The following is a 15618-nucleotide window of genomic DNA, read 5'->3' as shown; positions in this document are numbered from 1 at the left end:
GTGTTTATTCTTAGAGAGCGCTATACATATGGCCACTTGTCGTTCAGGAACGCTTGTTTTTTTGGAACATCGTGTGGGCATAGGGAAGGGAACGCCGAAGGCCAAACATAGGTCGGGCCGTCAAGGCTTTTACAGTTTACACTAGAGTGCCAAATCCAGAAGTGCCCAGCCCAAAAAGCATGACAAAATAAATCCAAGAAGGATGGCTCTATTTGTTTTTGGCAACGTGCAATCCAATGTTATGAATACTCTTTCGGATTCTGTTTTAGTTGTTCATTAGAACGGAATATTTTGGTATCGGTCAATACTAGTAGTTGCTTGCTCACTTTCAAGTGTAGGAGATCATAGCAATATAAATTTAAAGACAATACAATTAAACAACAATTTGGGTAAAGAAAAAAAGTGTTTTTGCTAGGAGATTGTTAACAAGAATAACAATAAAAATTATATAAAAATCAATAATGTAAATACCAGAGTATCGGGGTATTTTTCTATATTGATATGAAATTTTTTGTGACCTAAGAAATACTATATTTCATAATTGGTTGTTCTTATACAATTAAATACTTATGATTCGGTTGAACTGAGACAATTCAAAAACGCATGATAACCTAGATTAATAATCGGTTAGAAAAGTTTTTAGAAAAACTCATTCACTTTAAAACCTGATTTCTATTTGAACTATTAGAAATTTATCTAAACAATAAGAAAAAATGATTGAACTTATTGAAAGCATGAAAGAACTAATACATCAAAAGAAATCTAATTGAACAATCAAATATGTTGTTGATAAAATTCTAGAAAGAATCACATTGAATTGTCATAGCGTATAGAAGAAACATAATCCCTAGCCCTAGCAAAGAGTTTAGGCTGCTATTAGAGAAAGGAAAATACAAGGTTTTCTTTGCCAAAATTCGTTCTACACAGCCTCCCTTCCAAACCCTAACGTCGAAGTGTCCAAAGATAATAAAACTTTTATTATTTCAATTTTCGTCCAGATTTACAACAGAAACTTGTGAGTTAATTTCGGCCTTCAAAAATTGTGAATTTTGAAAAACTCAAAACTGGAAAGTTGTAGATATTTAAGTGACAGTTCCACCCCATTTGGCCTTGTGTCAATTGGATTTTTGAGGAGAGAGATACGCCTAAAATACTGATCAGTGCTCAAATCTAATTTTTCCTTTTCAGATTCTACTTCTTTAATTTCTTTCTTATTTGAAACTTCAAAAATGGTAGATGACCTAAGCACTCTAGCTGCACCTCCTTAGACATTTAAGCATGGTCCTCTAACTCCACTTTAATTCTAGTTTGGCCTCTATTCTCTAACAAACTCCTGTAAACTCATCTTTCTCACATAATTTCTTAAAAGTAAAAAATTACACAGAATATATAAATGACATCTTATTCAAGAAATTATGTAAAGATAGATAATAGGGAGTAATGCAAATTATGGTTTAATTATACAAATTAAGCATAGTAATAAGGAATAACGCCCACATAAATATATAACAAGTATACATTTTAAGGCGTTATCAGTAATACCGGTGTACCATTTCAAAAGTAACGTCATAATATATATTTACCATTTTGATATATATATTTTTGGTAATACCACAGACGAGTATATTTATGGGGTTCCTGGGGTTCCCTTAGAAGTTTTCCAAGAGGAACTTAGGACGAGAATGACATTTGGGTCTAAGGCTGGCCCCTCTAGTGCGCCCTCGTCCACTCAAAAGGACGAGGTTGAGACTGTTTACAGCTGTGCTGTAGGGGTTCCGGCCAAGACAGACGAGAGGAAATTAGCGTCCCTTAGGAGCTGGTACCAAATTCCAGACGAGCTAAATCCTAGATTAGCCGTCCGTGATGAGTGGTGTTGCCAACCTCACTTTGGCATTGGGGTTTATGAAGCCTATCTTCTAGGAGGTCTTAGGCTACCTCTCAACGCTTTTGCTAGGGAGTTGCTTACTAAGTTAGGTTTAGGTTTGTGTCAGCTAAATCCTAATGCATGGAGACTAGTTGTTTCTATGCAAGTTTTGTGGAGAGAGGTTTTTGAAGGGGATTGTCCTCTTACCGTGGACGAATTCCTTTTTTGCTATAAACCCTCTGAAATTAGTCAATCTCGTGGCTTCTATCAGTTTACGGCTAGGAGAAAAGATTGTAGGATTATAAAATCTTTGGTTACTTCAGATAGGAGTTGGAAGACGGAGTTCTTCTTCGTCTCCGGTTTTTGGGCAGGACGCCCTATTGAGTTGAGCAGGGATTCGTTTCCCCCCTATACAGGAGACATAGGGAACCTTCGTCCTGAAGGTATGCTTACCACTACCGTAACATTGCCTTTATTACATATCCTTCTATGTTAAACTTCTCGTCTTTATTGCAGGTGTTAGAAGGCCATCGTTGAACAAGTTCTATCTGGGACGCGTTCAGAAGGCTCGTCTTCACCCAGAGAGGGACTTCCATTCCTTGGTCACCCTCCAGCGTCTTGCGACTTGGGGACTTGGCCCAGAGCCCTCTCTAGAAGCCTTAGCCCACGAGATTACAGTTCATCGACGTGAGTTCTCATCTTGCATTTCCTCTTTTTTTTTTTTTTTTTCTTTTTCTTTTACATCGTCTTAGACACATTTGTTGACTTATTCACCTGTATTTATCATTATTATTGTGTATTTTAGGGATGGCTACCATGAAGGAAAATAAAGGCAAGAGGGTCGCGGACGAGCATGGTAAGCAAGACACCGAGGCTAGGGCTCGTCCTGCTGCTAGCGACAAGAGAAGCCTGTCAAAGGCCATCAATCTTGAAAACCTCCCCAGCCGGAGAGCCAAGCACAGGAAGTCGTCCAAGCCCGGGGTCGTCTCTCCCGCTGTCCCCGTCCGTCCAGATCTTTGACGTGGAGTCGTCCGAGCCTGTTCCCCTTCCGTCCAAAACCAGCGTTCCTGCCTCGTCCTAGCCTCCCGTTGACGTTGTGCCTAACCTTCTTGAGAGCGAGGGCTTGGCTTGGGAGAGGTTTCAACAAGCAGTGTCTGACGAGGACGTGGCTGCATGCTATAACATGTCCCTGAAAGATTTTGAACACTCAGGTGTCCACGATCTTTTCAAGGTAATTAATATGAATTTGTTCTCGTCGCTAGTTTTTTTTATTTTTATTTTTTTTATGCTTGCTTACTTTGCTTAATACGAAAATTCTTATTTGCTTGTGCAGGCTATGTCCAAGTTTATAGCTGCGTCCAGGCAAGCTACTGAGCTGGACAGGACGAGGCTGCTGTTGGAGAGGAGGATCCAGGAGGTCAAAGACGATTGCAAGGGCTGGGCTGAGACGGCTGCTGAGGCTAAGGACGAGGCCAAGGGTTTGCTGAACCTTGTCGAGGAGCTAAAGGCTGACATAGTGGAAAAAGACTCTCGTCTTGACCACTTTCAGAAGAAGATCGACGAGCTAAGCAACTCCCTTGTGAGGGCTAAGGACGAAGCTGTGGAGGAATTCAAGGCTTCGAAGCAATTAACTGACCTTCTGGACGCCAACTATACGGCGGGATTTGAAGACTTTCGCATGGAGGCGAAAGAAAAGTTTCCAGAAGTTGATTTCAGCCCTATCGTCCTTCAACTTGGAGGTGCTGCTAGTTCTTTTCTTCAGACCAGCTCTGAAGACGTCAATGTTAAAGACGATGCCTCGACCAAGCCTGCTCAAGATGACCCTGATGCCTGATGCTTTTGTTATTTGAAGATTTTATTTCTTTGTTCAAGTGTTTTCTTCTCTTCTTTCTCTCTTCTTTTTTAAAATGTATAAGAGTACACTTATCTCGTCTGGAGTACTTTTGATGAGTTTATAAACAATTGCCTTTCAAGGCTTATTTCTTAAGGGTTTTTGGACGATGGTCGTCCACCCTTTAATGTCTAATGAATGTTTATTTTCGATTATCGTTATTGTTGTTCCATGGACGAGTTTACGCATTTTTATTTTTTATTCAATTGCCTTTTAAGCAATGTTCCCAAGTGTTGGGTGATCGTTTACACGATTCCCTTGTGGACGACTCGCTTAGGACGATGATGATCATTTTGACTGCCCTTTAGGTGATTATTACTCGTACTTTCGCGAGTTCACAATCGTCTTGACCATATACTCGTCATTGGGATGCCATGCGTCTTGGCTATATGCTCGTCGTTGGAATACCATGCGTTAACGCCTAATTTCTTTCTTAGACAAGTGGGCTCTGGCTTTTTTTTTTTTTTTTTTTTTTTTTTTTAAAGGAAAGCTTGGACAAGCATGCCTTAGCATTTTTCTCTTTGCTTTATCCCTTTTTTTTTTTTAAGGAAAGCTTGGACGAGCATGCCTTAGCATTTTTCTCTTTGCTTTATCCTCATTTAAAGGAAATCTTGGACGAGTTTGCCTTCGTCCGAAGATTTTTCTTGTCTAAGGCTTTTGCCTCGTCCGTGGGTATTATTGTGGAAACTGGAATTCAAATACATAAGAAATCCAAACCATATTATTACATGAACATTGTTCACAAACGCGGCACATGCTTATAAGCTAGTGCCTTATTAAGATACTTAAGTACATAGCCTCGTCTTTCATAAGCTGGTCTGTAAGTAGTGCAAAAGTTTAAGAACTAGTGCACTTTTATTCATAACACACCATAATAGTAGTAAAAGCAAAAGTAAATATAAGCAAACACGCAAATCATAGCTGTAATTTTGCCACTGACTTCCCTCGCCCCTGCTCATCACTGATAGTACCTTCTCAGGTGTTCCACGTTCCAGGGATGCTCTAACTTCCGCCCGTCTAGGGCTTCCAGGTAGTAGGACCCCTGCCTCTTGCAGTTGATTACCCTGCAGGGTCCTTCCCAATTGGGTCCCAGTTTTCCATGAGCTGGGTTCCTGGTCGCCAAGGAGACCCTTTTGAGGACAAGGTCCTCCACACCGAATCGTCTGGGTTTTACCATGGCATCATGCTGTCTGGCCATGAGATTTTTGTACCTTGTCGTCCTTTGCTCCGCATCCATTCTTACCTCTTCAATAAGATCGAGGTCAAGGCGAAGTTGTTCCCCGTTGTCTTTCTCTTGGTACTCCCTCACTTGGTGACTTGCCATATGGACCTTCGTTGGTATGACAGCTTCACTTCCATAGGCTAGTTTAAAAGGGGTCTCTCCTGTCAAAGTTCGTGCAGTCGTCCTATAGGCCCAAAGAACACCTGGTAGCTCGTCTGGCCATATCCCTTTTGCCCCATCGAGCCGAGTCTTGATGATTTTTAGCAGGGATCGGTTTGCTACTTCTGCTTGTCCATTTGCCTGTGGATGGGAGGGTGAAGAATAGTGATTCTTGATCCCAAAATGATTGCAAAAGTCCCTGAAGGGTGCGTTGTCAAATTGACGTCCGTTATCAGATACTAATACCCTGGGTACTCCGAACCTACATAGGATATTCTTCCATACAAAATTTTTCACATTTTGCTGAGTGATTACTGCAAGAGGCTCGGCTTCTACCCACTTGGTAAAGTAATCTATTCCTATCACCAAAAACTTCATCTGTCGGATTCCCATGGGGAAAGGGCCTAGGATATCCAGTCCCCACTGTGCGAAGGGCCATGGGGCCGTCATTGGGGTCTGGTACTTTGACGGCTGTCTAGGCACATTGCTATAGCGCTGGCATTGGTCACATACCTTGACATAAGCTTTAGCATCTGCCTGCATTGTAGGCCAATAGTAGCCGGCACAGACGATTTTATGGACTAGCGACCTTGTTCCTAAATGATTTCCACACAATCCTTCGTGAACTTCCCTTAGAACATAGTTTGACTCGTCAGGAGCCAAGCACCTCAAGTAAGGTTGGGAAAAACCTCGCTTGTACAACACTTCATTTATGAGGACATACTTGGCCGACCTGACCCTTAACTTTCTTGCTTCATCCTTGTCTTCTAGAAGCCTTCCATCTTTGAGGTAAATCACTATCGGACTCATCCAATTCTCTCCTCCTCCTATCTGCTGTATGTCAGGGATGTCTATGCTCGGCATATATTGGATGTTGTCGAACTCGTCCACGACCCCTGCCGATGCGACTTTCGCCAAGGCATCTGCTTCCGCATTCTCCTCCCTGAAAAGTTGAATAAAACTTATGGCTGAAAATTTTCGTGCAAGGCGTTTCACTTTGTTGAGATATTTCTTCATTCGATCTTCCTTAACATCACACATCCCATTCACTTGGTTAATGACCAGTTGAGAGTCTCCTCTGATTGTTAACGACTCTGCCCCCAAGGACTTGGCTAATTCCAATCCCTTGAGTAGAGCCTCGTACTCAGCCTCGTTGTTGGTAGTTTGATACTGCAGACGGGCCGCGTACTCCAGCCTGTCACCCTCAGGGGACTTCAATACAATTCCAATCCCTCCTGCATACATTGTGGACGATCCGTCTACATTAACCACCCACATTTCATTTCCTTCGTCCTTGTTCAGGTCGTCCTGGCTAGGGGTGAATTCTGTGATGAAATCTACCAACGCCTGCGCCTTTATCGTACTCCTTGGGAGGTATCTGACATCAAATTCGCTGAGCTCAACGGCCCACTGTACTAGCCGTCCAGCAGCTTCCAACTTGATCATCGCCTTTTTTATGGGATGGTCTGTTAGGACGTTGATGACGTGTGCCTGAAAATAATGTCTCAGCTTCCTGGAAGCCGTGATTAATGCGAAGGCTAGTTTCTCCATCATCGGGTATCTTCCTTCTGCCCCTCTCATCGCGTGGCTTGTGTAATAGACCGGTTTCTAGATTCTCCCCTCTTCTCTGACTAACGCCGAGCTCACTGCGTGTGGGGACACTGCCAACTACAAGTACAACTCTTCCCCAGGTACAGACGGACTCAACAGTGGCGCCGTCATGAGATACGTCTTCAAGTCTTGGAAGGCCTGTTGGCACTCGTCCGTCCATTCAAAAGCCTTCCTAAGGACTTTAAAGAATGGCAAACATTTTTCAGTAGCTTTCGATACAAACCTGTTGAGGGCGGCGACTCGTCTAGTAAGAGACTGGACTTCCTTGATATTTTTCGGTGGCTACATGTTCAGTATTGCCTGGATTTTACCCGGATTCGCCTCAATTCCCCTGTGCGACACCATAAACCCCAAGAATTTTCCTGATGAGACCCCGAAAGCACACTTGCTCGGATTCAATTTCATGTTATACCATCGCAACGTATCAAAAGTCTCTTGTAGGTCGTCCAGATGTTTATCCTCGTCCTGGCTCTTCACTAGCATGTCGTCCACATAAACCTACACATTTCGCCCGATTTGAGGACGGAACATATGGTTAACTAGTCTTTGGTAGGTCGCCCCCGCATTCTTCAAACCGAAGGGCATTACCTTGTAGTAGTACAACCCTTGGCTCGTGATGAATGAAGTCTTCTCCTGATCCGCTTCATCCATCTGTATCTGGTTATAACCCGAGAAAGCGTCCATGAAGCTAAGTATCCTGTGACCTGCCGTTGAGTCCACTAACTGGTCAATGCGTGGCAATGGGTAGCTATCCTTGGGGCAAGCTTTGTTTAGATCAGTGAAGTCCACGCACATTCGCCACTTGCCATTAGCTTTCTTGACCATGACCACGTTCGCCAACCAATCCGGATAATGAACTTCTCGGATGAACTTCGCGGCGACCAACTTCTGCACCTCTTCCTTAATGGCATTGTCTCGCTCGGGAGCGAAAACTTTTTTCTTCTGACGCACTGGTTTCGAATAGGGACACACGTTCAGGCTATGAGTAATGACGCTCGGATCAATGCCAGGCATGTCCTCATGACTCCATGCAAAGACATCGAGGTTTTTCTTCAGAAACCGAATCAAAGCGTGCTTTGCCCCCTCTTCCATGCTCGCCCCAACTCTAGTAGACTTCTCGGGCTGGTTATCGTCCAAAGGGACGTCCTCTAATGCTTTAGTGGGCTCAGCCACGACCCTTCTTCCGTCTATACTCATCGCCTGCATGTGCTCGTCCATGGCCAGCATAGCTAAGTAGCATTCTCTGGCGGCCAGTTGGTCTCCTTGTACCTGGCCTACTCCGTGCTCGGTTGGGAATTTGATGGACAGGTGGTAGGTAGAGGTTACCGCTTTCCAGCTATTCAAAGTTGGCCTTCCAATAATTGCATTATATGACGATGCACAATCAACAACGAGGAAATTTACCTCCTTGGTTATCTGCTGCGGATACGTTCCAACGACCACTGGCAACGTGATGGTGCCCACAGGTTGCACCTTCATTCCTTCGAATCCTACCAACGGCGAGTTCACTGGTCGAAGCTAATCTCGTCCTAACCTCATTTGTTGGAATGCGGGGTAGTAGAGAATGTCTGCAGAGCTGCCATTGTCTATCAATACCCTCCTGGTCGTGTTGTCAGAGATGAGTAGGGTGATGACTATCGCGTCATCGTGTGGGCGGTGAAGTCATCCTGCCTCCTCGTTCGTGAACGTAACAGCCTGTTGGTCTACTTCCCTCGTCCTAGGAGGTCGTCCAGACAGTTGGATGTTCTGCACCACCTTCAGGTATGTCTTCCTTGACTTGGACGACTGCACCGTCGAGTTTCCTCCTACAATTACCCTTATCTCTCCTAGTGGGGGGCGTGATGATTCTTCCACCTTGGCCTTCATTTTCTCATCTCTCTGGTCTCGTCCAAGGAAGTTCCTCAATTTTCCCTGTCTAATGAGATTTTCTATCTGCTGCTTCAAGTCAAAGCACTCGCTCGTATCATGCCCATGGTCCTTGTGAAAACGGCAGTACTTGCTCCTATTACGCTTGTTGGGGTCTCCCTTCATTTTGTCTGGCCACTTCAAGGACGGATCATCCTTGATCTGCATAAGAACCTGCTCTAGTGGCATAGTCAGGGGCGTGTATTGCTGATTCCTCGCAGAGGAACTGGCCTTCTTACCATCCTTATCTTTCCTCTAGTCTACCCGAGCTTTCTTTGGACGAGGTCCTTGATCCGAATAACGATGGTGACCCGCTTCTGAACGTTCTGCCCTTTTTCTCTTCTTGGCTATGATAGCGTCCTCAGCGTTCATAAAATTCTGGGCCGAATGGATGAGATCGGCCATGGTCTGCGGTTCCTGCTCGTAGAGCTTATGAATGAACAAGTCAGAATTGACCCCATTGTGGAAAGCGGCCAGTAATAGCTTGTCATCCATCTCGTCCACTGTCAGGGCCTCCCTATTAAAACGGGTGATGAAGGATCGCAAACTCTCATTTTTCCCTTACTCTATGGTCAGTAAGTTGGAGGAGGAACGCTTGTGACGCTGTCCTCCAATGAAATTGTTGACAAACAACTTACTCAACTCTTCAAAGGATCCTACCGAGTTTGGGGGTATCTTACCGAATCACACTCGTGCCGGTCCCTTAAGTGTGGTGGGAAAAGCTCTGCACATAATTTCGTCTGGGACTCCTTGTAGGTGCATGGTCGTCTTGAAAGTTGCAATATGATCGCAATGGTCACGATTTCCATCATACGAGTCCAGAGAAGGCATTTTGAACTTTGGAGGTAGGGGGTGACTGCTGATGGAAGCCGTGAAGGGGGAGTCCGTTCGGTGAACCATATCATCCACTGGGTTCGCTCGCCTCATGTTTTCCCTTATTTCATCCATGGCTTTTCTCATCTGGTCCATCTCCTTTTCCAAGTGCGGCACCCTTCTTGAAGCGGTACCCCTTGTTTGATCTTCGGACTCGACATTTTCTCCTCCACCTTCCTGACTCGGTGCCCGTCTATCCGCGTGCCCATCTTGGCGCTGCCTCCTGAGGTTGATCTCCCTATTCAACTCCTGGTTTTGACGTGTTAGTTCCGCCATAGCGGCGGCCATGGATTGTATATGTTGAATGGAGGGTGGTTGTATGACAGGCGCTGACCTGCGATCGCGAAGGGGGTTGCTAGAAGCATCCCTACTCTCCTGGTGGCCTGGGCTTGTTGCCCTTGATCTTGTTCGAACCATTCAGCCTTTTTTCTGGGAAAGGCTAATCGTTGAAAACAAAACAAATAACCGAACGAAAAGAACTGTTCCCACAGACGGTGCCAATTGATGATGCAAAGAAGATCAGTAGGCTGGATGCTTCGGACTTGAAAGGACCACTTGCTCTCTCTGCGGCCTAAAGAAAAAGAAAAGCGAATCAAAGGTGACCGGGGCTGCCGGCCAAAAACCCTCCGATGGCAAAGTTAGTTTTTCTCTCTATATTTTTGGAGTTCCAACTTTTTTGGAGTCAAATTCACATACCTTTGCCTTGTCTGAATCAGTCTTTATATAGTGCCTTCATAGGCGGTTATCGAAATTGGAAACCCCCCTGGATTCAAGGAGGCGCAAGGGTCAAATGTAACTCCTACAACCGTTTAGGAGTTATTGCTTCTATTTCACAACGGATACTTGACAGTTATGCGTGGGATAAGGAATTATCACATTATATTCGGAGATTTTCCTAAGTGTGATACTCTAGTCCTGGAACTCCTTAGTTGAGTATACTTTGGCACTTACGCAGGGGCTGTCTCGTCTGACAGACAAACTCCTTTAAGACGAAGTTGTCCGCGCTCTGGACGAGCGCCCATTCTCTGGTGGTGCTTATCTCGTCCGGAGCTCTTCTTGCTTGGACGAGGTAGTTACAGGTAGGGTCCAAAGGGTGTTTACAATTCCAGACGGGTTACAGACGACCTTTATGGACGACTTGGAGATAGGCAAAATCAGTACCCTATCAATTATTATAATAACTAACAAGTTTTTTAGAATATAATAACAATAATATTTACTAGACCCAAAAAAAAATTCAAATTGAGAGGATGGAAAAGACACAAAGCCTGTAACCTATTAACTCTCCTTTTGAATTGTATTATTAGAGCAACCACATCAGTTCCTCTATTTTACACATCAATTTTTACATTAAAAATCTACTTTTTCTATTGTACACATCCATTTTTACAAAACACCCAAATCAGTTCATATTTTCTATCACCTCTTTTAATTAAATAATCAATTTCCTCACATTTTTTATTATTTCTCTCAACTACCCGGATATATATACGCGCCCTCTCTCTCTCTACCCATTTCTGTTTGTTGCTCTTTCTCTCTCTATACCCATCTCTCCCTTGAAAAACTCTCCCTCTCGATTAACTCTCCCTAGCTCCGATCCACAAGCACCAATCCGATCCACGATCCACGAGCTCCGATCCACGATCCATGAGCTCCGATCCAATCAAGCACCGATCGTTCCACAAGCACCGATCGTTCCGATCAAGCATTGATCTATGTTTGTGTATCTCTGCATTTTTTTTTTAAGCAAGTGTATCTCTGTGTTGATTTGTCTGTGTGGATGTGTTTGTGTGTGGGTGTTTGTGTGCATCTGAGGAAAAAGAAGAAGATGAGCAGTTACTGAGTTTGTTGAGCACGTAGAAGGGAGAGAAAAAAATGTGTGAACGAAAAATCAATAAAATAATAAATGGACGAGCTACAGTAGCCGTGTATATTTACACGGTTACTGTAGCTTGTGGATGGATTTGCACAATTTTACACCCTTTTAGAAGCATTGATGTGGAGCATTTTTAAGGCAAAATGTGTAAAACTGGTCTCTTTTTCTATTTTACATGATTTTGTACCCACTGATGTAGATGCTCTAAAATGCTAGTAATGTGGAGTGGTTCACAAAACTAAAAAATTGGAACAGAACTGTCAAAATACAAAGCTCAATGTAAAAATGTGGATGGTTAATTGAGACTGCAATCTAATTTTTTTTTTTTATGTCAATATCCAATCTAATTAATTAGCCAAAAATGTGGAGGAAGGAAGATTTAAATGCTTTATATATATATGGCTCTACATTATGACATCTAACCATTAAACTTTAGTCATTTCATTAAATCTAGACCGAGAGATCTAAGTCCAAAAACAAATAAAATTGGATTACCCATTGCATTTTCTCATGGATTTGAAAGACCAATCAACTCTTGAATAGAAAAGCTCACAAAGAACTACACATCATCAAAATAACTAGAGACCACTAGAGCTAGCTCAATGCATTTTGAGGCCTATGGCGATGAATTCAATTGGATTTTTTGTTATTTAAATAATATTTAGTTCTATATTTTATTTTCTATGTAAAATACATTATTCTTACTTTTAATATGACTAATTCAATTAACGGTGGTTGGGTTTTTTTGGAATGGGAGTGTATTTTTATTAATCCATTTTTTTTTTCTCAAAAAAATGCTAAAGCTTACCAAGGATGTAGCAATGAATGTGATTGGTGGTACTTGAATAAGATAATAAGTGAGTATTTGAATTACGTCTTGTGATTAATCATACATCAATTTATAAGATTTATGTAGTAAAATTTATATTATCTTAAGAGTGATGTTAGAAATACAAACTTTTTTATAAATTTTTTTTACAAACTGCTGATGTGATGAGTGGTTATTGGTAAATAAAAAAAATGATGTTAGTGGTGGGCATAGATAAAAACCAATAAAAAGTTGGCCACAACAACAGTTTATAAAAATGTTATAAAATAATTTGTATTTGTAGCATTTCTCATATCTTTAACATCACTTTTTTTTTGGGGGGAGTAATACTAGAGATACAAATTTTTTTACAATTCTTTTTTACAAACTATTGATGTGGTGAATGGTAATTGGTAAATGAAAAAAAAATTGATATTAATAGCAGGCCTAGATGAAAACTAATAAGAAGCTGGTCACACCAATAGTTTATAAAAATGTTATAAAATAATTTGTGGTTGCAGTATTATTCTTTTTTTGGCCTTTTTGAGAGGAGAAGAAAAATAATACCATTAAAAAGTTGGTCACAATAACAATTTGTAAAAATATTATCAAATAATTTGTGATTATAACATTATTTTATTTATTTTTTCCCGTAAAAGAAAAATAATACCACTCACATATTTCTTTTGATAAAAAATAATAAAAAAACAACCATTTATTTACCCCCACATTTGGGGTCTTTCTAATAGGAGGCCCTAAGCCATGACCTAAGTGGCCTAGGCTCAGGGTCAACCGAAAAACAGCTAAATACCATTGCAACTAAGGGAAGTTAGTTCCACATGTACATTGTGTATTTTCTGTTTGGTGCGACAGAAATCACAAGTAGAAAACAAGTTTAGCAAAGTGTTAATTTTAAATTATTGCTTTTTAAAGCTAAAAACATTTTCTGAAATGTTTCATACTCAATAAATACTACAAGTAAACTTCATAGTACAAAAATAAAATAAAAATAAAAATAGAACCTTCATACGGTCCCCCCACCCCCCCTCTCTCCCCGTCCACAGGCCAATCGTTGACCGTTGGTTATTGTTGACCAACCATTTTTTCCTCAAATTACATTTTTTTTTTCCTAAACAAAGTGTTTTTCACTTTTTCTAGATGTGGGGTCTATTTTTCCATTTAAGATTCCTAAATGGCTCAAATATATATATAAAGTTTTCATGTGAAAAACTCAAAACATATTATTATTATTATTATTATTATTTGAAAAAAAAATACGGGTCATACACCAACCCTTAAAAGACTATGCGATGGTCAAGTTTGGCAACATGTTTAAAATGATTCGTTTCTAACCCATTCCTTATTGACCCTACCAGTTTGATATTTGGACTCTATAGAATCCCCGACAAGTAAAACATGTGGACTCTATACATATTGATATGGAAATAAGAAGATATTTGATAACTCTTGTCAATAGCCATACGTTTAACTGGCCATAAAACATATTTAATTTTCTCTCTCTGCCAAAGTTCAACAATAGATTATAACAAAGCCCACTTCCTGCAAGTTTCCATAGATGACTAGATAGTGCAGAGGATCCAAATTAATATATGCCAAAAGCCACAACAAACATAATCTCACACTAGTAGAAAACAAGTTAAAATGAAATACAATGTGCTCTTACAAACACTCAAAACACAAACATGCATTATAAATATACTAGAAAATAAAAGTTCAGTAGTACAGGCAGCTGGGATCTAACATCAGCAATACCTTCATTACATAATTTGATGACAATATTAGTGTCGACCTGCCAAAAGTCCTTGCGCTTCTTTCTCATAGCGGAAACCATTTGCCTTGGAGTCATCCGCTGACCAAATAAAGATACCATGAAGTTGCTGCTGACTCTTGAGTTTCTCGCAGGCTTTAAAGAAGCCTTTATCAGGTTTTAACCCACCACTAGCATCTGTACCAAAGCTTACTAACACCTTACCACCATTATAATTAGAGCTTTGGGTTTTGAAGTACTCAAGAAATTGAGGCACAGTGGTTCCCTTATCATATGCATAAAACTGGAAGTTCACATAGTCTATTTGGTGTCCATATTTCCTCCACAGGGCCAAATATTGTTTCTGAACTTGATCATTATCAAATGGAGCTATAGAAGCAAACGAGATTACCTTATTCCTCTTCAGAGTTGTTATAAGCTTTCCAATGCACTCAGCAAAGGTATCAGGATCAGCCTTGAAGTGCTCATAGTCAATATCAATTCCATCCAAATGATACTGCTTTATGATCCTTGTGAGTGATGAAACAGCATTAGAAACCCATGAATCCACTGAGGAGGGGCTGAAGTAAGCGAAGCCATCCCCCACACTATCCCCTCCTAAGCTTAAGGCCACCTTGACATTCGAATGAGCAATTTTTATAGAGGAAACTTGGGAAGGGCTAAGATTAGCAGAGTCCCAGAATATGTTGAATTTTCCGTTGTTTGGAGAGGGAGAGCTTAAGGTGTCATAGTCTATAGCAAAGGAGAGAATGAAGTGGAATTCAGCATTTGGGTTAATGGGTACATCGGTAAATTTGACATTCTTGAACTCAGCTCCTATATATTCTCTGAAGAGGTTTGAGTTGGTGGGGGCTGCTAGGACTTGTATTTGGGAGATGAAGAGAGCTTCAATAATGAGAAGGGTAATGAAGAGCTTGGGTAATTCCATTGTAATAAATAGGAATAGATTTGTGCAAAGGCTACGAGTAAAGTAGATACTTCCTTAGTTGTTACATGCTTGCTATATACTGATAGCTGCATCCACTACGGAGATGACTCAGTCAGCACCTTGGGGAAATTAATAAAAGAAAAATTTTGCTCGTTTGTATTCAGGTCTTTATTCTACTTAATTATAATCTAGACTAGACAACTAGTGCATAAAAGAAATTGAAGTAGGTTGTGTGTTCCTTATCGTTTGTTTGTTGTCTACTTGTCTTGTTCTAATTCTTTTACTACAGATAAGCGCGTTGAATGGGCTAGCATTGGGACTACTTAAACTATCAAAATTCTATTTTAGAACACCAAAAAACAAAACACATGTTACATTTGGAGTGTTAAGCCTAAATAGTTTGCAACCTTACTAGTAACAGTTTACCGTAGCAAGCTTCTCCTTCTCTCTCTCTCTCTCTCTCCACTGGCACCTTCCGCCTGTTAATTGTCTTTGCAGCGGTGGAATTTAATTATGGGTTTTGCAGCCTCAATCGTTTGAGGATTTTGTTGAGATTTGTGTGTTTTGTAAACGCTGCTAGATCTATAGTTTTAATCATCTTTGTGGCAAAACTGTGGCAGTGGGTTCGTGGTGGTTTGTAGGTTTTGTTGGAGGATTTGAATTTTTGTGGGTTATTTGGATTTGAATTTTTT

General features: G+C 41.2%; 1 protein-coding gene across 1 annotated transcript; it reads right to left on the bottom strand.

The window, feature by feature from the left end:
* Positions 1-13790: 13790 nt before the first annotated feature.
* On the bottom strand, positions 13791-15068 carry LOC142606965 (chitinase 2-like). The gene has a single exon (XM_075778348.1). The coding sequence runs from the start codon at positions 14924-14926 to the stop codon at positions 14009-14011; it is 918 nt and encodes a 305-aa protein (XP_075634463.1). The 5' UTR covers positions 14927-15068; the 3' UTR covers positions 13791-14008.
* Positions 15069-15618: the final 550 nt, after the last annotated feature.

Source organism: Castanea sativa, chromosome 8 (genome assembly GCF_040712315.1).
Source record: "Castanea sativa cultivar Marrone di Chiusa Pesio chromosome 8, ASM4071231v1".
NCBI lineage: Eukaryota > Viridiplantae > Streptophyta > Magnoliopsida > Fagales > Fagaceae > Castanea > Castanea sativa.
This window is presented reverse-complemented; position numbering and strand designations above follow the sequence as displayed.

Excerpts from the sequence above, each read along its gene's own strand:
- LOC142606965 (XM_075778348.1), bottom strand. The coding sequence starts at position 14,926 with ATGGAATTACCCAAGCTCTTCATTACCCTTCTCATTATTGAAGCTCTC.